We start from the raw sequence: 26,531 nt of genomic DNA on the forward strand, positions 1-26,531 counted from the left end.
GTTTGAAATGAGTTTGACTTCTTAATTAAATTAAATGATCTACAGTTAAGTTTCGTTTTCATGAATTACTTTCTCTTTCTCTGAAAACACGTGGTCACAGGGAGGCTGTTCTGTCTGCTGCCTTCCCTCCCTGAAAGCACGTCATTCTTTCTGGATTCAATCGTCACAAACACATTTTAAATCCACGTAGAAAGTCTCAGAGTCTTTTAAAACTTAATGTGTGTTTACATTTTGATTTTGCACCATTTTTAGTACATTTAAATGAAATAATTAAAATGTTAACACGTTATTACGGCGGCGCTTTGCTAGTTGACAGAACAGCTGTCTCTCCGTTGTTCTGATTGGCCGTCACAAGGGAAGGGGCGGGCGCAGGCCGTAAATCCGACGCAGGGATTGGCTGACGTCGTTTCCGTACAACCACCACACTATATGAGCTTCAGCAGTCCGAGGCAGAGTCAACACCGGATTGAGACAATTTCTGAAATAAAACCACTTTCTGTCCGGAATCGAACTCGTTTCACCGCGGTTCAAGGTAGGTTTAATGACGTACTTCCGGTCTGTGGGACGCTATTTATCCTTTAGACGCTTTTAGACAAACCAGCTAAAGATTCGAGCAGTTTACTAGTTGATAAAGTCACAATAATAACGTTTATGTTGATCCGTCTGCAGCCGCCATTAGTTACCGCCCACCACGTAAATGAATAACTGTAAATATGAGTTATAGATAGATATAATTATCCCAGAATGCACCAGTGGAACAGGATCATACAGATCAAGTGTGGAGTTGTGTTGGTTTTGTTACACGTGAGTCTGGTGGTGAAGGATAAAACAGAAACATGTTATAGAAGCTTAATAAGAGTCAGATTAGTGTTTTGCTGTGGAATCTCACTAATATACTGTTAATATTTATATTGATATATTATGTATAAGAGACGTAAAGGCATCTGTTTGTGTTGAGGTCAGATTCCTGGGTGGAAAAACGAAACCTAACAGGACATCAACCTCTTCTCAGGTTTACAGCTTGTAATTTACTAAATATGAAGTTAAATGAATAGCATTTGCAACAGAACCCTTTTATTAACAAGTTATATTTGACTCAATGCAACTATCTTCTCGTTTTTAGATTTAAGGTTGAGTCACGTTTCATATCCACGTTATTCTTTTATTTGCTGACTACTTGTCTCCTTTTTGGGGATTTTTTCAACCAGAAAAGGGCAAAATGTTCCGGGTTGATTTTTTATCTAAATCAACATTCATCCTCACAGATTAATTCAAAAGTCTTTTTGTTTCATTTCTTAGTTTTGGTTTCTAGGGCTGAAAGCAGTTAGGGAGGAGGAGGAGGAGGAGGAGGAGGAGGAGGAAGAGGAGGATCAAATCACAGTATTTAACGAGTCAGCACTTCTGATTTCTCGATAATGTGCAGCTGGTTTGGATTAGAGCTTGATTCTAATTTTATAATTATCTGGGATTAGATTTAACGTCATTAGTCACTGTGGGATAGGCCCGATCAATATGGACAACAATTATATCGAGATGAAAATGATAATTATCAGGATATATGTCACATTATTATTTCTTAACAGTAGAAAGACTGAATGCAACACAGAAAGCAGTGAATTGGAGAAGACGCGCCGGGATGTTACGCACCAGAATGTTGAAATACCATATTGAGAAATATGTCAAACCGCAGCAACCGTTGTACAACATATACAGTCAATGAAAAAAAAAATATCAGACTAATCATCAGACCGATTCAACACTTGAAGTATCGGAGGTTTCTCTGACGCTGGTGTCGGTATCAGAGCATCTCCAGCTGTTACAGATCTGAAAGTTCTTACCCTGAATCCTCCGGTTCCAGAACATGGCGCAGTGGTGCCAGCTGCAGATGCTGGACTGTAAGTACCTGGAGCAGGTGGACCAGCTCTATGACGACTCCTTCCCCATGGACATCAGACAGTACCTGAGCAAATGGATCGAGAGCATCGACTGGTAAGAAATCAACTCGCGTGACAGCTGTTAATAAACCTATTTAGTAGAGAAATTGGTTTTGTTATGACCTGAACGGACCCTCTGCCTCCTCAGGGACACGGTGTCGATTCAGGAGTCCCTGGCGACCGTCCGGTTCCACGACCTCCTGGCTCAGCTGGACGACCAGCACAGCCGCTTCGCCCTGGAGAGCAACTTCCTGCTGCAGCACAACATCCGCAAGATCAAGAGGAACCTGCAGGTCAGACCCTGGAGCCGATGCTTCAAACCTGGATGGGGGGGTTGTGTCAGGTGTAACTGTCATTTATTTATTTTTTTATTTTTTTATTTTTTTTTGGGGGGGATGAGAATCACAGTTTTATTAATTCACCACCAAATTATAAAAATATATTTTACATAATTGACTTATTCACTTATATTCAGCAACTGATTTTTTTTTTTTTTTTTTTTTTTTTAATATTCTTTTTATTGGTTTTTAACCATTTTATAGAACAAACATTAGAAAAACAGAACAGACAACAAAACAAACAGAACAACAACAAAAATCCCACCCCAAACTAACAATGAGCACTGCAGTATATATCCTTACACACATATATACATATATTTATATACACACATACACATACACATACACATACACATACACATACCCATACATACATACATACATACATATATATATATATATATATATATACACACATACATACATACACACATACATCCGTGTATATACAAACATACATACATACACAATCAGCAGGATGACAGGAGACAGACAAGGGAATAGCGTATATAAAATAAAAAGAATGAAACAAATAAAATAAAAGAGCAGTTAGTCCTCCCCTTCCAGAAAAAGAATATGAGTTGTGGCTTTTGTAAGAATGAATGCACCGGTTCCCAGATCTTCCAAAACCTGACTGATTTGTGATTGAGGTCGTGGGTCAACTTCTCAATGGGGAAAAGAGCAGAAATCTGCGATATCCACATGTCGACTGTAGGGACCTGAGGGGGTAACTCATGTCATTTATTAACGTTTGAGTGATTTGTTTCTGCAGGACCGGTTCCAGGATGATCCAAGCAACATGGCCATGATCATCTCCAGAAACCTGAAGGAGGAGCAGAAGATCCTGGACAGTGCAAAGAGCTCCAAGGTAACAGCTGCAAATACGTAGTGAATGAATATCGACTGGTGGTTAAATAGTGATTCTTTTTAAGGATTTGGGCCAAAGTTAATCAGGTGTCGCCTCTTGTTCCTGCAGCAGGAGGGTGAGGGGACAGTGTCGGCCATGGTGGTGGAGAAACAAAAGCTGGACAACAAAGTGAAGGAGATAAAAGAGGCAGTCCAGGTAAGACATGGCCTGAAATCTGGGACATTATCACAGGGCGAGGAGAGGGAAGTAAACGAAAAGGAGCCAGTTCCTGTCAGTGCATCACTCTTTGGGGAATAGATACTAACTTACTGTGACTTGAGCATATTCAATATTTACTACTATCTGTGTATAATGCAAGACTGCAAATGGAAATGATAAAAAATGCCTTCTTCTTCAGTTTGTGGATCAGAACATTAAGAACGTGGAGTATCTGCAGGATGAGTACGACTTCAAAATGAACAACCAGAAGAGCCGAGGTGAGAGAAAATCCAAATCTGGCATCTAAACATGATCCAGTTGGTTTTGTGTGGACAAATATACAAAAAAAACGTTGATATTCGTGCGAAGTTTGAAACTACAATGAGAAGTGAGGTGTGATCGTGTGTTGTCCTGTGTCTGTAGAGATGGAAGTGAACGGCATCACACCGCAGGAGCAGGATAGAGAGAGGCTGCTGATTGGGAGGATGGGCTACGAGCTGAAGGCCAAACGACAGGTGAGCAGACAGAGGCGACTCCTGAGAATCACGGTTTGAGGTGCAGAAGCTGGAAACTGGAGGCCCCCCCTCTGTGTGTGTGTGTGTCAGGACGTGGTGACCCAGCTGACCGACCTCCTGAACGTCACCCAGGCTTTACTGTCCAGCCTGATCTCCGAGGAGCTGCCCGAGTGGAAGCAGCGGCAGCAGATCGCCTGTATCGGAGGTCCACCCAACGCCTGCGTGGACCAGCTGCAGAACTGGTGAGACTCGTCTGGCCCCTTGCCCCCCCTCGTCTCTCCTCTTCCTGCTGCTCTCAGTCCTTCCTTCACACACTCGGTTCTTCCTCCTCCTCCTCCTCCTCTTCCTCCGGCAGGTTCACAGCGGTGGCGGAGAGTCTGCAGCAGGTGAGGCAGCATCTGAAGAAGCTGCAGGAGCTGGAGCAGAAGTTCACCTACGACAGTGACCCCATCACACAGAAGAAAACCTTCCTGGAGACCCGAGCCCTGGATCTCCTCAAGAACCTCCTCTCCAAGTATGGAACCCACCACACACAAGTCATCGATGGTTTGGTTCTTGATTAGGAATCAGGAATTGAATCTCATTGGTTTTGTGTGTGCAGCTCTCTGGTTGTGGAGAGGCAGCCCTGCATGCCCACCCACCCACAGAGGCCCCTGGTGCTGAAAACAGGCGTCCAGTTCACTGTGAAACTACGGTAAGACAAGAATACAAGCAATCAAAGGTGCACTTCATTATTTGTTTCCTAATTAACTTGATGGCGATTGAATAAATTCACTTCAGCTCCATTATCAGTCTTAAATCCTGCTTGTAACTAGAAGATTCAAACTTCTGTTAATTGTTTAGCGATACTGAGCTGATTGATTTGAAACATCTTCACTGTGTGACCACCAAACATTAACGTAAACATCCTTTTGGTTCAGGTTCCTGGTGAAGCTGCAGGAGTTTAACTACCAACTCAAAGTCAAAGCCATGTTTGACAAGTAAGCTGATCAATTTGTCTTTCTACTAAATGTTTGTATTTGAACATGTTGAATAAATGTCATGTCTCCTCCTTTTCCTCAGGGATGTTACAGAAAAGAAAGGGTACGATTTAAAACCACTTTCTTACAATATAAAGTATAAAAGTTCCACAACTGCTTATATCATTATAATTAAAAACAAACTCTGATTCCAGGTATCGTAAGTTCAACATTTTGGGAACAAACTCCAAAGTGATGAACATGGAGGACTCCAACGGCAGCCTGGCAGCGGAGTTCAGACATCTGGTACCAAAGAAACTGAATTAAAACAACGTTGTCTCCATGTATTTAATTGGGCTTTATTAGTAATATTTAGTTTTAGCCATTAATCCAACAGAGAGGCAAACCACTTTAAGAAAAAGGCACATTTGGGTTTCAGAGGAGGAACCTGTTTGTTATAAAATAAAGTTTGTAAAACCATTTTAAATCTGGATTATTTTCTTCTTGCAGCAACTGAAAGAGCAGAAAGTTGCCGGGAACAGAAATAACGAGGTAAGAGCCAAAGAAAACGTATAAAAGGTCTAATTGTCATTGTCATTGTGTAGTTCTCAGTGAGCGTGTGTGTGTGTGTGTGTGTGTGTGTGTGTGTGTGTGTGTGTGTGTGTGTGTGTGTTCAGGGTCCTCTGATCGTCACTGAGGAGCTCCACTCGCTCACCTTCGAGTCCGAGCTGCAGCTCAACCAGTCGGGACTCAACATCAAACTGGAGGTGACCACAGAAAGATTCGAAAGGAGACGACAGATGAGGCTGAATACTAAGACTCACTCTCGTGTTGTGTGTTGTCCTGGTTGTTGTTGTTGTCGTCGTCGTAGGCCATGTCTCTTCCTGTCGTGGTCATCTCTAACGTCTGCCAGCTGCCCAGCGGCTGGGCGTCCATCCTCTGGTACAACATGCTCACCGAGGAGCCCAAGGTGAGGACACACTCAGGATCAGACGACTCTCCGGGGCAGTTCTGATGCTGGTATTAGCATCAGATCTCGAACATTGACATTGGCTGCAAACGTTCATTATTATCAATCTCAGACCTGAAGGTGAAATGTAAACCAGTTGATGGAGTTTTGTGTTTTCTGTCCTTTCACCTCCTCGTCCTCAGAACCTGAAGTTCTTCCTCTCTCCCCCGTTGGCCACCTGGTCCCAGCTGTCGGAGATCCTGAGCTGGCAGTTCTCCTCCGTCACCAAGCGAGGCCTGAACCAGGAGCAGCTCAACATGCTGGCCGACAAACTGCTGGGTCAGACCCCAGCTTCCCTGCCTCTGTCTGAATAAATAAATCAACAAAACCTATCCTGCAGAACTCAGTGAATTATGGAAGTAGAAATGTGAATGTGTTTGTGTGCAGGAGCCAAAGCCAAGAGGAACCCGGAGGGACAAATCCCCTGGACCAAGTTCTGCAAGGTGACGTATATTCACTTGGTTCTGGCCGTGCATGAGAATATTTGTACCTAAGTTTTAGAGATTGAGTTCTCTATCTTGTCTCTGTGAACAGCAGAGTGCCAATGAGAAAGCTTTCCCCTTCTGGTTGTGGATTGAAGGAATCCTGGACCTCATTAAAAGACACCTTCTGTCCCTGTGGAACGACGGGTGAGTTCCGGTGGGTTTCTCCACTGGGAGAGGAGGGGGAGATTTCTTCTAGACGCTAAACGAAGTGTATATTTCTGTCTGTGTCGGTAGCTCCATCATGGGCTTCATCAGTAAGGAGAGGGAGAAGGCTCTGCTCAGCGACAAGACTCCCGGAACCTTCCTGCTCAGGTTCAGCGAGAGCAGCAGAGAAGGAGCCATCACCTTCACCTGGGTCGAACACGACATGCACGGTAAACTGTCCTTTTGGACGAGAAGACTTTTTTCAATTAATATTACCTGGACAAATTCTGTAATTCAATCGTAACTTTCAAGAATTCCACGAAAAGAAAACCAATCACCAGCAATCAATTGAGCATTTGTGTCCTTCTCCGTCCAGACAAGCCGGACTTCCACTCCGTGGAGCCGTACACGAAGAAGGAGCTGGGCGCCGTCTCTCTGCCCGACATCATCCGCACCTACAAGGTGATGGCCGCCGAAAACATCCCAGAGAACCCGCTCCGCTTCCTCTACCCCGACATCCCCAAAGACAAGGCCTTCGGGAAGTACTACCCCAAACCTGCAGAGAGTAAGACGCTTCTAACCCCTCAGCCTGTCCACTGCTGAACACTGTGTAACATCCACAATGTGACCCGAGTGTTCCCTGCTCCCCAGCTCCAGAGCCCATGGACGTGGAGAACATGGAGAAGAGAGCATACATGAAGACGGAGCTCATTTCCGTGTCAGAAGTGTAAGCAGAGGCGACATATTAAAAGCCCTGACATGTTGTTAGCAGTGAGGTAACATGCGTGTTCCTCTGGCGCAGACATCCGTCCAGACTGCACGACAACATGATGCCCATGTCTCCTGACGACTACAAGGTCCTGGAGCAGGCCATCGGCCACAGGGACATCGATGCTGTGGTGAGTGCTGTGGTGGGACACGGCTGTGGTGGGACACGGCTGTGGTGGGACACGGCTGTGGTGGGACACGGCTGTGGTGGGACACGGCTGTGGTGGGACACGGCTGTGGTTGGACACGGCTGTGGTTGGACACGGCTGTGGTGGGACACGGCTGTGGTGGGACACGGCTGCGGTGGGACAAGGCTGTGGGTGGACACGGCTGTGGTGGGACACGGCTGTAGTGGGACACGGCTGCGGTTGGACACGGCTGTGGTGGGACAAGGCTGTGGGTGGACACGGCTGTGGTGGGACACGGCTGTGGTGGGACACGGCTGTGGGTGGACACGGCTGTGGGTGGACACGGCTGTGGGTGGACACGGCTGTGGGTGGACACGGCTGCGGTTGGACACGGCTGTGGTGGGACACGGCTGTGGTGGGACACGGCTGTGGTGGGACACGGCTGTGGTGGGACAAGGCTGTGGTTGGACACGGCTGTGGTGGGACACGGCTGTGGTGGGACACGGCTGTGGGTGGACACGGCTGTGGGTGGACACGGCTGTGGTGGGACAAGGCTGCGGTGGGCAGTGGTGGGAAGTAACGTAGTACAAATACTTTGCTCCTGTACTTAAGTAGATTTTTCACATATCTGTACTTTACTTGAGTATTTATTTTCCTGAGTACTTTTTACTTTTACTCGTTACATTTGAACACCAATTTCGGTACTTTCTACTTCTTACTTTCTCAAAACTGTCTCGTTACTTGAGCAGCGGAGGTTAGCGCAACACAGGCTTTACGCACTAGTCCATTACTATTTGATATATATATTATATATATAATATTTATTTTTTTACCATTTTTTTTCATTTTTTTCTCTCAGAAAACAGTACAACAACAGTTCCGTTGGAAGAAATTATGGCGGAACATAACGGAAAACGCAACAGGAAGTCTTTGATATTACACGTTCAATCACGTTCGATCATATCAACTTTTAAATGACGTCTTAGACCTACTATAAAAAGCACTTTGCATTTTTAATTCTGGTACTTGTACTTTTACATTTGATATTAAATGTCAACACCAGATACTTTTGATACTTAAGTACATTTAATATGAGCTACTTTAAGACTTTTACTCAAGTCATTTTCTGACGGGTGACTTTTACTTTTACTGAAGTCACTTTCAGGTAAGATATCTGTACTTTTACTCAAGTATGGCTTTCAAGTACTTTATACACCACAGGTGGTGGGACACGGCTGTGAAGACCGCTGCTCGGTCACAGACACATCGCACACTTTTAAATTCTACTTTCAATCATCTCTAAATCTCCTGGAACCGAGCTGTTAATTTACTGTTTCATGTCTCGATCTCTAGTGTCGAGTCAATATTTAATTCTCCTCAATCTCTCTGTGAAACTGGTGAAAATGAATCTGAGCATCTTCCGTTTTTCTACCCGGCTTTAAATCCCGGCTTCTGTCTTTTTTCTTGTTTTTCTTTTTCCTGCTTTCAGGGCAGCAATCTGATTGGACTCGATCAGTTTGACATCCAGGTAGACGCGGCTTCAATCTGTTGCTCTGCTCCATCATGTGTGTGTTTTAAAGTGTGTGTCTCCATCACTGCTGCACTTCACTAACAGTTATGGTTTCTCTTCCTCGTTGGTTTTGTGACGCGTTGGTCTCTGAACTCACACGTTTGATGTCTTGGCTTCAGCTGCTCTAATTTAACAAGTGACTTCCTGATTACGATTACAAAATAATAAATATCAATTGTACTTGATATTCACGATTTAACTCAAGTTAAGGTGCATAAACGAGAGAAACTAATATTTCCTGCTGCTTTTGTGAGGTTGTTTCTTTAAAATAGATTTACCGGCTAAAACCACCTGAATGACCTGTCGTCCTTTCCTTCTCTCCTCAGATGAGTGTCGACTTCCAAGATGAAGACTGAAGATGGACACGTGTCTCCTTCAGCTCGTCCTCTCTTATCACTGTTCTGCTTTTATTCCACTTCGTTATCTCTGATGTGCCTCGAGAATAAACCTCCAATCGTCTGCTTAGAGAGAAAAGTAGAAAGACCTCGCAACGACAGAGCGCGTCTGAGAACCAGGAATTGTTAAGTTTCAAATCATCTGCACAGACTTTAGATACAAGCAGCTTTGTGGTAGTGTCAGGTTTAACAGGTTCTGTCACTTTATATTTGTACATATCTTTTGTTGAAAAGAGACATTTTAGGTCCCGAACGATTCGGACTGTGAAGCAGTGAAAAGTAAGAATGTGAGTTTTCCTCCTTAAAAGATGACATCATCAGTTGTAGCCGAAATACGACGAGGACACATTAAAACATTGCGTATTTAAAATAAGAGTTTATGTCATATTGGGAAATATTTGTGTTTGTGTTGAGTTAACGGCAAGTGGAAAACTTGGAAATAAAGTCAAACTCAAATGATGTTTTTCCTTTTATTCCTTTTTTCTTGTGGGCGACATCAAACTTTTTCAATATTCTACAAGCACAAAATCAAACCATGACCCATGTTCTCTGTTCGACCTGTGGAACCGTCTGTCCAGACTGAGGTTGTGGGTTCAATTCCTACGAGGCTCATAGGAACTAAAGTCACTTTCTCCGAAGAGTGACATCATATTTGAACCTTCTACGACTCTTCTGAAGTTGGAGGAACTTTCCAGGAAAAGCAGTATCGACGTGGATATGTAGAAACTTTGGCTGATGAAAAGCTTTAGACTCATATTCACCTTTAACGGCAGAATATTCAGTTCAACATTCACAGAAATTAAATATTCAGCTTTTGCAGTTTTAGTGGAAACTACGTCACACAATTAGTTCAGTTTCAGTGAGACACAACTACAGCTATTCACGTATTTACACCCAGTTCCTCTCAGGAATGTACACACACACAACATGAATGTACAGTTAATCTTAAATAGATAAATAAATATCACGCACACGTTACAAACACACTAGAGTGTTTTTTTGGGGGGGGGGGGGGGGTACATTCCACCACGTTGTGATGATGAAGTGACCAGAGCACCACACAGTCTGTTCACACCTGAGTCCATCCACTGACCAGCCACAGCCAAATTTACCCAGCATTCAACTAGTGGCCGGTTTTTTCCTACAAAGCTACAGAGCTGAAAACGAAATACAGAAGGAGAAACCGCCATAAAAATACTTCCCCGCTTGTGTTACATACATGAATATAATACAAAAACGACATCTACCAACGACATGATGAGGAGCGGTTACGCCGTCTTCTAGGTTTGATCCGTACACTTAGTTATCTGGGTTGTTATTATGTTTTCTACTGTGGCTGTTCACCAGGATGTACATGTTGTCTCAAGTGCAGAGTGACATCTTTCCCCCTCAGATCAAACTGACTACCTGGAGGTTTTTCTTTCAGAGTTCATGACCTTCCCGCTTCTGTTCCATCAGAGCATCCCGTCCAGGTTCTGCTCTGCGTTGGTCTTGTCCGTGGTGGGGTCCTGGGGGCTGTACTTGTTGTGGTGGTCTTTCAGGATGGTCACCACGTCGTGGTGGCCGAAGTGGATGGCCTCGTCCATCGGCGTGTTGCCCCACCTGGGAGGAAGGAGGCCGGTCAATAAAAGTGTTTTAATAGTGTTTTTCTTACTGGTGCCATTTCCCGGAAATGCTTGTGTAAATCAACAAACTAGAATAAATAATTGAAGTACTGAAACCATGTTGGAAAGAAAGAAACACCCAAATGTTCTTGTTATTAGATTGTGTGTTACCTGTCTTTGGGAATCGTGTTGACTTTACAGGCCTCCAGCAGGAAACGCACAACCTCAGTGTGTCCTACAACAAACCACAACACATCAGCTCCATGAACACAAACACACAGATTTAACCTTAGATCAACACTGCACACAAGTGAGGCTGCAGGGGGCGCTGTTGCAGAGTGTTTTACCTTCAGCAGCCGCGACATGCAGAGCGGTTCTGGAGTCATAGTCCCTCTGCTCCATGTCCATAGAGGACAAAGCAAACCTGGACAAGTAAAAGTCAATATTAAACACTGCACTACTCAGGAAACCTTTAACCAGTGTGATTAGAATAAAACAAGCATTTATAATGGATTCAAATCATGTTTAATATTTTATTCGTCTGTAGTTCAGTCGAGAAAAGAGAGAAGCTTGTGTCAGTGTGTCTTAGTGATTGATGTGAGTGTGTGTTCACCTCCTCAGAGCGGAGACGTCTCCGGTGTAAGCAGCAAACAGCAGGTTGATCACCGACTTCACCTGGAACAATAACACATTTATCTTTATCACCGTTTGTAGGGGCATATTTTTGTCTAAATGTATTTTTGTGACACATTAAAGCTTTAATTTTGAACTAATACTAATATAAACTGCATTTGACACTGGAGGATCAAACCACAAAGTGAAGAAGAGTAAAATCAGGATATTGTTTTTTTAAGAATAAAAAGGAAAAACATTAAAATGCTGTTGCAGTAATTTTCCAGCAGATGGCGCTGTGGAGTAAACAATCCTAAAGACAAGGTCAGACGGCGTTGAGGATGGCGAGCGACCACGGGAAGAGGAAGTGACGCAGACTGTCTGATCAAAGGTTTAAGAGCAGTTCTAGTAGAAGCTGCAGATGTTCTATTCTGCCATTTAAAGTGAGTGTGGGGGTGAAATGATGAAGATGGAGGATGGTGGTGCTGGGACTCACCCTCTGGTCTCCCCCCTCCCTGCGAGGATCCAGTTTCTTCGCGAAGTGCCTCAGATTGTCGTAGTTGTGAAAGTTACAGAGAGAAACCAGGTCCTGAAAGACGAAGATGCTTCAGTTTGGATTCAGTCGAGGCTCCGGAGCCACAGTTCAAGTTGAGTTAAACAATAAAATGATTTAAAGGCGATGTTACCGTGCAGAACTTGATTCCTCTGACACTGTTGCCCAGCTTGTCCAGAGGAGGAGACCATACCATGACGCCCATCACGTTTGGTACAACCAGCAGAATCCCACCGGCAACGCCAGATTTAGCCGGCAGCCCGACCTGAAACCCACGGATACCGATGATGACGAGTTGTGTCTCAGACGTTTGTCCCTCTACAGGATCTTTGTATCTGAACGAGTCACTCACGTGGAAAGCAAACTGTCCCGAGAAGTCGTACATGCCGCAGGAATGCATCAGACTCAGGGTGTTCCTCACGGCCTCGGGGCTCAGCACACGCTCGCCTGTGATTGGACAGAAGCCGCCGTTGGCCAGAGTCGCTGCCATGACGCTGGCGCTCTCGCAGGTCACCTCGATGGAACACAGCTGACAGGGAGGAACAGAAATAATGAAGATGGCAGAGAAGCAAACTTGTGTTTTCAAACCTTTGTGGACTTGTGTTTACCTGGAAGTAGAAGTCCAGGATGGACGTCATGTCTGTGCCCTCTGGAAAACACTGCAAGGACAAACACACGCCGTCAACCCGGCTGTTATCACATCTGCTGCTTCACCACAACAAACTGCTGCTGCTTCATCTGAAGGTTTTCACTCCTCAGGTGAAACAGCGTCTCTGCTCTGCCTCACGTTACCTTCTTCTCCTTCAGGTAGTAGCCAATGGCAAAGTTTCTGTCTCCAGACTCGCGCTCCGACTGGAAACTGGGGCACAGAGCATGACTCAGCTCACACAGTTATATAAACACATTCAAACTGCACTGACTGAATTGTGTTGTCTCTGAAAGTCACTGACGTGTCCCTGAGTTCCACTCTGCAGCGAGTGCAGCGGGTTTCTGCAGTGACGTGGGTTTTACTCACGTGGCGTTGCTGAAGCCCACGTACTCGTTTCCTGCCAGTTTGTTCATGAAGTCCATGACCTGAGGAGCAGACGTAGCAGGATAATGCATTATCCCTACATAAAGTTCTTTTAGTTTGGAAACTTCTCTTCAAGCCGTACTCACATAATCAAACTTTTCCGCGTTGCTGGCCCCTTGCTGAAACACACAAACCACATTAGTAACACAACATTCCAGTCAAGATCGCACATTCAATACCACATTTAACCTTAACACTGACAACTTAACGTTACCCACATATTAGCACTAGTGTATTATATGATTCACGTCTCTATGATATTAAACAATGACAGGAAGTTCACTCAGAGTCATCAGTTACGTGACCAATCAAACCAGTCATGACATCAGATGAATTAAGATTAGAGGTGGGACACTAGCTGGAGATGGAGGTGAAATAAAACGGTTAATCCACTCTGGGTTTCTGCTTCTTCTTTAAAGGAAAATACAAATAAACTACAGTGAAAAGTTGTGAAAGTAACGATATGTGCTGCAGTAGTTAACTTACAGTGTGGTAGTTGTACAAAGGCTGGTGAGTTAGTTTAAACACTATGAGCTAACCCTAACTGCACTGACTCGTAAAGAAATGAGAGGAAATCAAAAAGGAGGTCCCTTTCTACAGAGGTGTATAAACAGTTTGGAGAATGCATGTGAAAAAAAGTATAAAAGCCACATTTAAACATTCATCAACGGCCAAGTGAAAAGCTCAAAGCTCACAAATCCAGATCAAAGAGGGAGGAAAATGATTAAAAAGGAAAAAAATTACCAACGTCATTGACCTGTTGCTGTGGTCATAATATCCCAAAGATCCTAATGCTGTAAAATATGCAACAACACATAAAACCACACAACTGAGCCTTGAACAGGTACATTGCACATGTGTAGATGCAGAGAGAGGAGGAGGAGCCACGCATGCAAACAGTCGGACTTAGAACAGGATCTCGTTAAAGTTCGGGCTGATGGAGCCATGTGTCGTATGATAAACACAACAAATACTGACAAATACTGACAAATACTGACAAATACTGACTGTCTGTTCTCGACAAGATGTTTCCTACAGTCTCCTCTCACTGTGTGAATGTATAACAGTAATTAAACTGCTACTGACGACCTCTGAGAAGACCTCATGGAATCCTGTTGATCCTCATTGGCCACTTGAGACCAGACGCTGTGGTGCTTGTTTTAATTTGCGTCAGCAGGGGGTGCTGTTGTGTGTTTGAACCGGCTCTGTGTGTGTGTGTGTGTGAAGGTCAGTGGAGGATATGAATGAAACACTGCATTTCCCCTGATTAAAGCTGAAAATGTGGCCGAGCTGAGCTGCTCTGTCTCCATCTCCTCTCTGGACTCTATGAACTGTGTGTGTGTGTGCGTGTGTGTTTGCGTGTGTGTGTGTACAGGATATCCGGGCGTGTTGCTTTCAACCAAATCCCCTTTCAGCGTGATTATCTACAACCTTAATCTCCCCGTTGAACAGCAATCGGGCAGAAACACGTTCTCCAGACGATTATCATTTAAAAATCATTTCTCAAATCACTGCATTAGTCCCGACATGAAAATAAAGATATCGATTGATTTATACATTTTAGGCTTTATATCTTTCCTGAAACAAACTCTACACACGTTCACAAACTGTATCCGTAATATCTTATACTTGATAAAGGGGGGTGTGGATTGTGTGTACCTTAATGAGGGAGGTACAGACGATGGCGCCGGCGTTAACCATGGGGTTGTGTGGTTTATCTGCAATAAACAAAATGAGTGTCATCAAAGAAAGAAGTAAAAGGAGGAAGAGAAAGGACAAAGAGGAACATTCTGATGCTTAGAGGTCAAATCCCTGCTGAATGATTCACTGAGCATCAACATAACAAGAAAGGTAACACAACTTTCTGACACTCAGACCGCTTCCTCTCTGGGTTTAGATCCTAATCTTCTTCTCTGCTTTGATCAGTAACAACAAAAGAGAGGAAACCTGATCAATCTATCAGATAAATCTGTGTTTTTAATCTTTAACACTAATTAAAAACTGAGAGAAAAGGAAACCAAGATATTCACAGAGTGCCAAGAGAACAGAGAGGAAATTGGAAACCAAGCTTCAAGTGAGTTGTACGATGACCTTCTGACCACAGGTCGTTTTGTGGTTCCTTCAGAAAGAGAGAGCAGTGCTTTCACCGCAGGGTTCAGGTGAGAATCGGAACTCACCGCCTGCAGGTTGTCGTCTCAGTATCTGTCTCAGGCCTGGCTGGTTCTTCACCGACGCCACGTGCCAGCAGCTTGTTGTGTTCCCAGGTGATTGTGTCTCTGTTACACACTGTCCACTCTTGTTTTACTCTGCCTCTCATTAATAATTCATCACAGTTCCATGGCAACCAGGCCGGGATGGCTCCTCTTACAGAGGGCGCGTGAGACCGGAGAGGAAGTTCAACCCCAGCCGCCTGAGTCATGATGCAGAGGCTCGTACGAGGAGAAGGTGAGTGAGTGTGTGTGAGTGTGAGTGTGTGTGTGTGTGTGTGTGTGATTCCTCACCCTCCTCATTCAGGAAGAGCTTGTTGAACCGCAGGCCGCTGGGCTCTTTGCCGATGAAGCGGTGAACGTACTCGGTGCCGTGGTCGTGGACGGCGATGGCGTATTTCAGCGGCTTGACGCAGGACTGCAGACAGAAGGGAACCTTGGTGTCGCCCACGGTGTGCCTGAGAAGGAATCAGACGAACTCACACTCAAACAAACTCTTCAAATGTTTTCAGATCTCCTCACAGTTCAGCTGAAGAAGCTGATCTGTCCCGTTGAGGTGAAGCTGTACCTCTGTCCGTCCACGGTGCACAGGGCGGCGGCCCACAGGTCGGGACTGAAGCGGGCCAGCTGGGGGATGTAGTCCGCCACCTACAGCACCACACAGCTCTTTTTAAATATGCGTTTACTGGATGTTAATATGTCAAACGGTAAAAACAAGCAGATTGTGATTCTCTCTCTGCAGCAGAGGCAATGTTCCCTGTGTGAATAAATGAGATTTAGATAATCTCCATTGACCGAATTCATTAAAGAGGGATCAACACCTCATCGTCACATTGTGGTTAAACAGCATGATGCTTTATTATGAAGAATACAATGCTAACAAATTAATGTTAAATAGAAAAACATGATTTTGATCTGAAGCCAGAGGAAATTAACCTTCACATTCGCGCACGAGGAAGAAAATCCCTCTGACTCACCTGCCCTCCAGACATGTTTTTGGCGTTTTCATACAGCTCGTCGATGTGCGCACGGAACGGCTGAAAGTCTGGGATGACAAACTTCTTCCTGAAGGCCTGGGTGAGCAGAACAATGTTGCTCTGGACACATCTGAGGAGGAGACAGGAGACGGACTCAGTTTAGGACGATCACCATGACTGAGGTTTGAACCTACGAGGGGAATATTCACAGGAAACTGAACTAGCAGCACAAGGGTTTTGACCTTTTGTTATTTCTGAATCAGTGCCTCCATTTTTCAGATCAAGCTGGTGTCACTGACCTCAGGATTTCTGCACCCAATCCCAATCATTTATTTTGGGAATGTAAACCCACCAGTCCTTCCCAATGCTTTTGATTTGAGACCACAGATACTTCACATACAACCAGGGTTGCAAAGGGGCGGAAAGTTTCCGGTAAATTTCCAGAAACTTTCCATGGAAAGTTAAGCTCGGGAATTTTGAAAAAAAATAAAAATACGCAAATTAAACGCTGAGCAATAAAAACATCATTTAAATCTCTATTTTAAAGATGTATGGAACGTTGAGTTTCAACCCTCCACTGTGCATTCTTCCATCACATGCACAGATAACTCCCAGCATGCTTCACTCTACAGCAGGGCTACTGAGGCCCTGCTGTAGTGTGCAGGACTAGTCAGGTAAGTTTCCATGATATAACTGGAGAAAATATATTAGCATGCTGATTGAGGATTGTTCATCTGTTCATCTAGACTATTTCCATTCATTTATCCATCAATTGTAAAATATGTTTACAGACGATTCCAATTGTTTGGCTAACTATTTATATCTCTGGCATTGCATTAGTGTTTTTTTACAAACTTTTTTCTCATCTTATTCTACAGAACAATGCCACGTGCACTCTCTCATGTGTGGAGACATTTCACCCCATCCAATGTAGAAGGAAAGGCTGTGTACATTTGTAAATACTGTGCAAAGACCTATGTTAAGAATGACACAACGATGCAGAAGCATAAAGTCAAGTGCCCAAAGTTTCCTCAGGGCTCAAATCAGCCTATGACAAAACAAAATGTTTATATTTATGTCTGTATGTGACAAGGTAAATACAGTTAGTATAAATTACCCACAACATTTCCAGTTGATTCCCGTTAATTCCCATGGAAAGTTTCCAACTTTGAATATCCCCGGAATTTTGCAACCCTACATACAACTCCACATAATCAGGTGGTGAGGTCTGTCAGAGGAGGAGATTTGTGGCTCAGTTATCTCACTGCATCAAACCCAGTGTAATCCCTGTAGCACGGGATCCCTGCAGTGAAAACACACGCTCCCCTCCACCGCCCGCTCACATGTTTCCCTCTGTGTTTGCTGAGCTCTATAAATAAGCCCGGGAGCGGATGTGATGGATCCCGGCCAGCAGCGCCGTGACGGTGGTCTGTGCGCTGACGGCTAAGCGCCCTGAGGAGGCGTCATATGCCCTGACTCGCCAGGCCGCCGCTCGCCAAGCTGTCACCCAGTTCTGTCTCAGCAGCAACTCCTCTGAGGGGGGGGGGGGCTCCTTCAGCAGAGGGGCTGCCAGCACAGGGCTGGGGGGGGGGGGGGGGTGAAGGATATTTTATTTGACATCCATTGTTGTTTTGTCTCCAGTTGTGTTTTTGGCAGAATTAAATATACTGAAACTCACTCTGTGAACAGTGATATTTTTTGTAGTTATCTGTATTTAATCTGTAATTATTATATTTAAGACAAACTGATCCACTTTAAACTGCTTCCTCTGAGGGTTTATTTTGTATTTTCCCTCCAGGTCACCTGAATGCATCCATCCTCAACATGGTGATGAATAATGAATGACGTGCAGTGACCCAGGACTTTCCACAGCATCAATAATTCTTATGATAGACTGTGATGAAAGATTGATGCTGATAATAAATGTGGAAGAGAAACAGGGACTTTGCTGACAAGTCTATCAAAGCCTCTGCTAAACCTACTTTTTGAAGAGGTGTCTGTCGAGCGCTCCGTCAGACGTTTGCCTCAAGGTCACCTTCAGCATCTCCATACATTCTTTCAGCCGGGGGTCTCCTGTGCGAAGCCCCGTGGCTTTAAGAGCCTGTAGGGAGAGAGGAGGAGGAGGAGGATGAGGAGGAAGAGGAGGAGGAAGAGAAGGAGGAACACTGTGATTGAAGCGGCCTGACAACAAATCGATGAAGCTACGAGCCGTGAACTGAGACTCCTGCTGAGGCTAACAAGAGGTTTACAGCTCGCAAGTCAACCAGCGAGAGATTTAAACGGTGATTACGCTCATTCGCTGCAAATCTGTTGCATATTAATCTACATCCTATACATCTTACACGCTTGTATATATGTATTCATCATATTGTCCCTCTTTCCTGCTGAATGTCTAATACGAACTGTCACAGTTGGTTGTTAAAGCCACAGACAGAACTCACTGTGGTGAATTTGTGAGCAGGGATTTTCTCTTGGCCCTCAGCGATGGTGTAGAACAGCAGGTCCTCCAGACTGGGCAGGATGCCGGCTTTCCTTCTCCTGCAGGACAGAAAAACACACACACAGAAAAGGCAAGTGAGGCCTTGAGAAGAGGACTCGTGGAGAGGACGGGCAGCAGAGGGAGAAGAGAAAGCTTTGTCACTGCAAGGAGAAGCGGTGACTAGAGGAAAACGTGACCTTACACTGGCCTTACTGCAGCAAAATGAGCTGCTGAAAGGTTTCTACAGAACAACTGGATGTCAGAGACGCGGCGTGTGAGTCTCTGCTCTGAAGAACTTACAGAACATTCAGAGTTTTAGTTTCAGATTAACTTGAAAGGTTCCAGAGATTAAAATGCTGCAATAAGGCCACTGTAATGAAAACTGTTAACAGTCTGCACTGCTAGAACACCAGCCAGGAACATGGTTAACAACCCGATTAACCACTAATCCAACCAAACAACACATCACATGCAATTTAATCCAAACTCCTTTTTGTTTACCGTTCTGGATTTACTGCAATTTGACTTTTATTTATCCAGTAAATCCTGTGAGCAGCACAGCAGCAGCAGACACACCTGAAATATTCAAACTATTTCATGACAGAGCCTGAAGTGAAAGGCATCTCTGTTCTGCAGTGTCAGAGCAAATCACCCGAATAAAAGCCCGGTCTACGAACTGTGATGACTGCACTGGGGCACATGTGAGGTGGAGGCCTGCCAGAGCCGCTGGCAGCCTGATGACACGTTGTTGAATTATCTAGTATTATGGTCTGGCTGGTGTTCTGAGCCGTGTTTCCACAGCACCTTGTCTCTGGGAGGAAAGTTAGTCGTGTGTCAGGAGGCGGACGGGACGAGCAGCTCACAGCAGGCTCTCTGCTATGATTCATATCAACACCAAATTGGATTTGTGCAAAGCTCCGGGTGCCCGGGCATGATGTCCTGCAATGCATTATGGGCCACTGACTGGCCTGCGTGCTGGGGGAGGAAGTCTGGAGGTAAAGCTTCAGCAGCCAACAAGGAAACAACGGATTTCGGACCCTTGGAGAGATCGGAGCAGAAATATTCCAGTTTGGAATTTCCTCTGGATGTATTCAGCTCTTAGGCCGAGTTCCACTTTATGTCTTGAGTCAGAAATTCTGAACAAGAAGATTGTGAGTGCAGAGTTTAACTCATACATCTCTTTTGAAGTATCTGTCGTGTTGATGTTATTAAACATCATTTTATTTCTGTCTATAACTAGATTTTCCATGGACAAAGTCAGAATTTGTGACTTTTCAACATGTGTGGAACTTTAAAGGAGACATATTCTGCTCATTTTCAGATTGATCAGTTTAACTTGTGTTATTCCTTAAACATTTTTTAACAGGAATTTCATGTTTTGGCCCCCCACCCACCGATAAGGCCCAGTCTCTTCTGAACTTTGCAGAACTTTTACATAAAACATTACCAAACCCCAGAGGAAGAAAACATAAGAAATAAGAAAACAGCATCATATGTCTCCTTTATCACTCAAGACAAATCTCGTGCCGTCTGAATCAGCATGTTGTTGCGTCCTCTGACTGCTTGTCCGTCTCTGCCCTCGTTAATGGACGGTTGACGCCTGCTAGTGAGGAAGGAATACACATCAGAGAGTGTGTGTGTGCACGTGTGTGTGTCGGGGGGAGGAAGAGGAGGATGAAGGGAGGATGAAGGGGTGAGGTAGAGGAGAGGGGATTCAAGCGCAGCCTCTGGGAGGAAGTGAGGTCATGTCAAGGTCAAAGCAGTTATTGGCTTTTTGCAGAAAACCTCTACTTCTACTGGAAAGAGACTAAAACTAAAAGTAAAATTGAAAGATACTTACAAATGCAAAGCAAGCAGATCAACAACAGGAAGAGAGGAGGGAATAATACTGAGTTAGTGACAGTGACTTATCGTACACGCAAACCAAAGCATGAATGTAAATATCTAGATCCATATTGTATATTGTATATCTCAAGCTGCTGCAGTAACGTGAATCTACCACCAGGAGAATATGCTTCCTCTGATGATGACAGTAGAATAAACGCGAACATGGTGTGAAATTTCACTTGAGTAACATCCTAGAGTTAATGAGGCCGTGGAGAGATTCCACCTCTGGGAGCATCATCACCAGCAGGTCAGAGGTGAACATCTGGAACATCTGGAGCGACCTCGTTAATCTACCTCCTCTGCTCTCATTAGTCCATCCCTCGCTCTCCCTTTTTAAAAAGGTCAACACACAAAACATCTATTTTTACATCGAGCTGCACATGATGACGATCAATATGCAAAGCTAGATCTTTGATTTGATATCCGTCCGTCTGGTCTATCGGTCAAATCTCTATATTGAGCTATTTGGACAGAATATATAAAACCAGATATATTCTTAATAATCTAAGAGACATGTAACTCACCTACTTTTGAAAGGCACTTGACTGCTCATTGATTTTTATTTCCCGCCGCCCAAACCCTTTCCACAGATCTCCCGCTCTATCGATGACGCCATCACACTGTGAGTCGCTGCCAGAGATGACAGCTGAGATCTGCATCGAGTCGTGTGTAACATCTGCAGTATTTATCTGACCCGATCGATGGTGCCGGTTTCGCCGCTGGTCATGACAAATTGACGGGGGGGTGGATGCAGACATGAGACTGGGAGCGTTGAGAGGCGGCGCTGCACAAATCAATCCGTGCGAGTGACTCATCTGCTCCTTTAGGCCCTGACAAGTGCTAGGCAGCATGCCAGCACACAGGCTTTGGTGCAAAAACCGTGCAGAAATGAGGTGGGCGGGATGATCTCCGCTGCATTACAAACGTTCTTAACCCCTTATTAGCCGGGGCACAGCCTCGGGAGCAGGCTGGTGTTCAGATTTCTAACAGCATGCGTCCAAAGAGCTTTTTTATTTCTGAGCGCCAGCATCTTTTTTTCCTGCTGTTTCCTTTTGAGGACAGAGCATATGCAGCTGCAGGGAGGAAAGCAGCCGGCGTCTTCTCTCCTGATTTTGAGTTCTTCTGGTGGAAAGTCTCAGAAACCTTTCAGGAAGGCATCGTCACTGCAGCCTAGGGACGGGAATCGGCAGGGACCTCCCGATACGATACTATCACGATACTTAGGTGGCGATACGATATGTATTGCGATTTCTGTAAGTATTGCGATTCGATATTACGATATCCTGGGATTTCTGGAACTGGACCATGGAAAAATGTTGAATCATTCCTTCAAATACAACACAGTCAAATTCACTTAGAGCTTTACCAGTTTTATTTCAAATATTAACATTAACTTAATGACTGCCGGGCAGCCAATAGAGAACATAAATAAAAATGTGCCCTATTATTGTATAGCCCCTGTCAACTGCACACAAACTGACAGATTAAGAAATGTATGCAACTCATGCTACTTTTAAACAATAAATAAAAGGTAAATTAAATAGAATGGATAAAAGTTTACTTAAAATATAAACTTTGAAATAAACAAAAAGTACGCTATTGTTGTTTGCATGTAGGCGATACAAAGCTAGTGCTTGGGTATGTTTAGATTCTTGTGCAAAAACAAGAGCTGGTCAACATGTTCTGGGGTGATGTTGCCCCCCCAATATATCCCCCAGGTATAAACCAATAAATATGTTAAAAAATATGTTAAATATGTCAATAAAATATGTTTAAAATCGTCATTCACAAGAATCGCAATTTGTAACTGAATCGATTTTTCCCCTCATCCCTACTGCAGCCTCATCTCAACCAGATACCACTGGTTGAGATGAGGCTGCATTGACTGATAACACAGCTTAAGAGCTGGAAAGAGAGGAAACACGCACTAACCCTGGGTATTCTTTGTCTGACACTAAGCCTTGGGAGTTTGTCCTTTTCTGTTTGAATGGACGCCACTAACGATTATTTACTTTAAGAGTTGATCTTTTAGCAGAGTCATCTCCATATACACTTACTTCACATCATATGTGATATGTGTTCATATAAACCATATTGATATTATATATCATTTTATACAATAATATTGTCGTTTGCACACTCTGTCTACATATTCTTACACTCATAGTATATTATATTACCTATTGTATAGTCAAATACTTATATTCATACCTCTACTATATATCATATATTATATCATACTCTCTGTATATTCTTTGTAAACATAAGTCTGTATACACATATTTATACATGTGTACATGTTATAATTACTATTATTATATCACTATTACTATTATATATATTGTTGCTGCCATTATTATTATTACTATATACTGCTTTTATATTGGTATAATTACTATCATATATAAATGTATATTATGTTATATTATATACTATATATATTGTACTATTCTTATATACTGTCTAACAATAACATTGCCATCATATCATCAGTACTATTAACATCATCTTGCCACTGCACCTTATCTGCCTATTTTATTTTATTTTATCTTGTGCTTCTGTTTTTTATTCTTTCTACCTCAATATTTTTTGTTTTATTCTATTGTATTTTATTGCATTCAAATATACCGGCTGCTATGACAACTTAATTTCCCTTCTGGGATGAATAAAGTACTCTATCTATCTTTTGGAGGATTTGTTGTGGAGCAGTTCCTTGATAGCGAGAGGATCCCCATGAATCTTTTCCTAGAAGAATCTGACTGCACTACGACCCCTGCTCGACAGCTGATGATTCCTCTGACACTTCAGTCTTTTAAGAGATTGAGCCGAGATTCCCCGACACTGACATTTTATCTCCAGGGTAAAACCAGACGTTGATGACGTGCAGCAAAGCAAATGACTGCATGGACGTGACCGACTGCCGAAGCAAATTGTCCGTGAACAGAAACAAATGGGGCAACTTCCAGCCACAGGGGCAATGAGGCATTTCATCGCTATAGAAACTCTGGCTGGTGCGACGGCTGGAATCACAGCTGATTTATTTATAGTTATTTCATCTTTATCTCTGTCTATTAATATTGTTCAACTTGTGAACATAAATAACTTCTTCAGCTTCTCTGTCCTTAATCCTGAAATATCATTTAACACTGTGAATACTGACAATAATCTTATTAAATACCGGAGATCCAGCTGCCAGATTCCTCCAGTCCATGTTTAAATATGTAAGTAGAGAAAGATAAATCATCCGTCGACACTCGTTTAGATTTACATCTCATTAGAATAAGAGGAGAGCCGCCTGCATACCAACTGACCGACACACCTGTCAGTGAGCTCCTAGGTATCTGGTTTGTCGTCATGGTGATTTGGGAATATTGATCATCTTTAAAAGGAGGAATGTTCCAGCTTCTCACACCTCAGCTCGTCTTTGTCTTATGATGTGATCGTAATACACGATTCCAATCATAATCACAAATGCTGCTTCCTGTCATAATAGATGGAAAAGTCAACAACTGGTCAAACTGGGTCAACTTGGGCCAGTGGAGGTTTTAGACATATTATATTCGAATAGATCAATATGTTAAAAATCAATAACAAGAGAGCTGTGAGCTGCTGGTAGATGAAACACAGGCTGACCTTCGTGAGGCTCATTCTCCTGCTGAGTTATCAGTTAGTTTAATTATGTTTGTTATGGTTATATGATGAAGAAGATGAAGAGGAAGCTCTCAGCTTCATGTGTCTGAGCTGCAGATGAAGCTTCTGGTTGTCACGACAGCTGATTCCATCATCGGACACACTTGGATCCCAGGTGCTTTAAATGGTTTTAATGTTATTGATTTCATCTATTCCATCAAACCCCAAACCACAGCCTCCACCGGCCTTCAGCTGCCCGGCTCATCGGCTCATCCAGCTAACCAGCATCTGTATCAGCAGCTAGTCCCTGTGCGTGAGGCTCCGTGCAGAACTAGCTCAGGAAAACGAGGGGATTACATATTCACAGCCTGCAAGTGAAACATTAAAAGAAAAACACTTATAAATCTTTTTACAGTAATGTTAAGCTGTATTGATGAATTCGGCGTGTGTTCTGTGAGTAGTTATTCACTGGTTCCAGGTATAAAGACACTTTAAGGATCGGCTTCCTCGCATCGTCGCCATGTTAAATTCACGTTTTTCCCTATGGAGCCTGGCTCCGGGGGAAGCTAGCGGCTAACCCGCCCTCACACCGCGGGGCTGCCGGACTCACTTCTCCGTTGACGACTCTTTGGCGGCCTCGTCGTGGCCGTCGCTCTTGGAGCAGAAGCCCCGGACCGAGTGCTGCTTCCTGGCGAGGTGCTGCGGAGCTCTCCACCCGGCGAACGAGCTCCCTCCGCCGGGGAACGACCTCCCTCCGCCCGGCGACCTCCCTCCCGGAGCCCCGGTGCTGCCGAGGCAGGCGGCGGCAGCAGGGGCCGCTCTCCCCCCGCCGGCGAGCCTCTGGAGGAGCTCGTTGAGCACCGCCGTGGACCGGAGGTGCAACATGTCGGAACGTGGAGGAAAAGAACCGGGAGCAGCGAGCAGCGTGACCCGGAGGAGGAGCAGAGAACGAGCCGCGGTCCCGGAGGCAAGCGTCGGTTCTCCTGTCCCGGTTAACGGTTCTCCGCGGTACAACCCACCTCACTGTCAGCGAGAGCTCTGATTGGCCCGCGGAGACAAGTCCTTGCACCTGATTGGCCAGGAGCGCTGTCAATCACCCGTCTTTCCTGCTGGAGCTTCATATTAAAACTCACATTTTATATCGATTATTGATCAATTCTCTATTTTATATCGGTTTAAAAACACACATTCATGTTTAAAACAGACTAGAAAACACAAGAAGATCTGATTTTATATTTTAGAAAGAAAAATCACAGCAAAACAAAGGAAGTGAATGAGAATCTGGAGGAAAATCATTTATTATTAATAGTAATAATCAGTAAAAGTTAAAAAGTACTAAACCCAGTGTGAGTTAATATATATTATTTTGAATCTTTTTAATCTACTGACTTAGTTGTTATGTTAAACTATTTAATATAAATGAATATAAATGTTTGTACTGTGTGGAATATATGATGTGAAATGTTGCTATTAACTCTTTGCTCCTCCACCTCTATATTTATGTCTTTATTTTAAACAAGGTCCACCTCCAGTCTTTATCTGTGACGTGCTGCTCATATTTAAATGTATTCTGAATTGTAATCATCTTCTGGAATCTGTTTAATCCCCAGTGAGCCTCCGACTCTGTACATGTGTGGTCCTGCTCTGACACCGGGTGCTTTACTGTGGTACTGCACATCATCTGACTGGTGTCACTGCACAACCTACTGGTCAGAACATCTTCTCTCCTCTGATCCACAAGCAGCAGGACACAATCAATACGCAGATAAAAGGTGCTTATAAATAGAAATGTGAACGAGCAGTGGTTTCGATGCTTGGTTTAGTTCTCGCTGCCTCGTTCCTCCACATCTGCTTTTGCATGTGTGGAGAAAGATGCATCCTAAACACAACAGACAATTTATCTTTGTGTTTGTGCTGTAAAAATCTAACATTCATTCTCTTTATGTAAAGACATCCTGAACCAAAGGCTGTGATACATTATTCCTTCATTCGACCTGAGTCATGCAGCATCTTAATGTTTGTGTCGACCTCGTTCGCAGTCCGGGGGAAGTTTTATTTCAAAACCTTCAAAACACAATTACTCACTGGAAAGTATTTTGTATAAGTTGCTGAAGTTTTTTACTTTTCTTCAGCTCCCAACTTAGATCTGAATTAAACTCTACTCACCTGGGGCTCCAAGTCGGGTAAATCAAGCAA

At 44.0% G+C, this 26,531-nt stretch overlaps 2 protein-coding genes across 3 annotated transcripts; one reads left to right on the forward strand and one right to left on the reverse strand.

The window, feature by feature from the left end:
• The first annotated feature begins 424 nt into the window (after window positions 1-424).
• Window positions 425-9,773, forward strand: stat1a (signal transducer and activator of transcription 1a). 2 transcript variants are annotated; one of them, XM_061067188.1, is made up of 24 exons: window positions 425-532; window positions 1,859-1,989; window positions 2,083-2,227; window positions 3,048-3,143; window positions 3,252-3,338; window positions 3,541-3,619; window positions 3,765-3,856; window positions 3,947-4,098; window positions 4,212-4,370; window positions 4,458-4,550; window positions 4,777-4,836; window positions 4,919-4,939; window positions 5,031-5,121; window positions 5,326-5,367; window positions 5,493-5,582; window positions 5,687-5,785; window positions 5,968-6,103; window positions 6,212-6,267; window positions 6,359-6,453; window positions 6,544-6,683; window positions 6,830-7,018; window positions 7,105-7,180; window positions 7,256-7,352; window positions 9,246-9,773. In XM_061067188.1, exons 2-24 carry the CDS (start codon window positions 1,862-1,864, stop codon window positions 9,273-9,275), a joined length of 2,253 nt encoding a protein of 750 aa, XP_060923171.1. In that variant the 5' UTR covers window positions 425-532; window positions 1,859-1,861; the 3' UTR covers window positions 9,276-9,773. The 2 variants fall into 2 exon arrangements, with proteins under 2 accessions (XP_060923171.1, XP_060923172.1); XM_061067189.1 differs by having other exon boundaries at window positions 6,362-6,453.
• Window positions 9,774-10,338: 565 nt separating this feature from the next.
• Window positions 10,339-25,286, reverse strand: LOC132996830 (glutaminase kidney isoform, mitochondrial-like). The gene is made up of 18 exons (XM_061067190.1): window positions 24,946-25,286; window positions 18,781-18,877; window positions 18,322-18,440; window positions 16,340-16,469; window positions 15,931-16,010; window positions 15,657-15,820; window positions 14,815-14,873; window positions 13,242-13,274; window positions 13,099-13,157; window positions 12,876-12,942; window positions 12,692-12,742; window positions 12,436-12,612; window positions 12,217-12,348; window positions 12,027-12,119; window positions 11,532-11,593; window positions 11,266-11,342; window positions 11,090-11,153; window positions 10,339-10,916 (listed from the first exon to the last, which is right to left on the reverse strand). The coding sequence occupies exons 1-18, from the start codon at window positions 25,218-25,220 to the stop codon at window positions 10,769-10,771; spliced, it is 1,887 nt and encodes a 628-aa protein (XP_060923173.1). The 5' UTR covers window positions 25,221-25,286; the 3' UTR covers window positions 10,339-10,768.
• Between the last annotated feature and the right edge of the window lie 1,245 nt (window positions 25,287-26,531).

Source organism: Limanda limanda, chromosome 23 (assembly GCF_963576545.1).
Source record: "Limanda limanda chromosome 23, fLimLim1.1, whole genome shotgun sequence".
Taxonomy (NCBI): domain Eukaryota; kingdom Metazoa; phylum Chordata; class Actinopteri; order Pleuronectiformes; family Pleuronectidae; genus Limanda; species Limanda limanda.

What these genes read in the sequence shown, in the direction of transcription:
- LOC132996830 (XM_061067190.1), bottom strand. Translation starts at nt 25,220, where the DNA reads ATGTTGCACCTCCGGTCCACGGCGGTGCTCAACGAGCTCCTCCAGAGG. An exon ending in GACAGACACCTCTTCAAAAA is followed by an intron (nt 16,470 to 18,321) that starts GTAGGTTTAGCA and finishes TCTCCTCCTCAG; the next exon opens with ATGTGTCCAGAGCAACATTG. An exon ending in ACGCGGAAAAGTTTGATTAT is followed by an intron (nt 13,158 to 13,241) that starts GTGAGTACGGCT and finishes TCTGCTCCTCAG; the next exon opens with GTCATGGACTTCATGAACAA.
- stat1a (XM_061067188.1), top strand. Translation starts at nt 1,862, where the DNA reads ATGGCGCAGTGGTGCCAGCTGCAGATGCTGGACTGTAAGTACCTGGAG. An exon ending in GACTCAACATCAAACTGGAG is followed by an intron (nt 5,583 to 5,686) that starts GTGACCACAGAA and finishes TCGTCGTCGTAG; the next exon opens with GCCATGTCTCTTCCTGTCGT. An exon ending in CTGTCCCTGTGGAACGACGG is followed by an intron (nt 6,454 to 6,543) that starts GTGAGTTCCGGT and finishes CTGTGTCGGTAG; the next exon opens with CTCCATCATGGGCTTCATCA.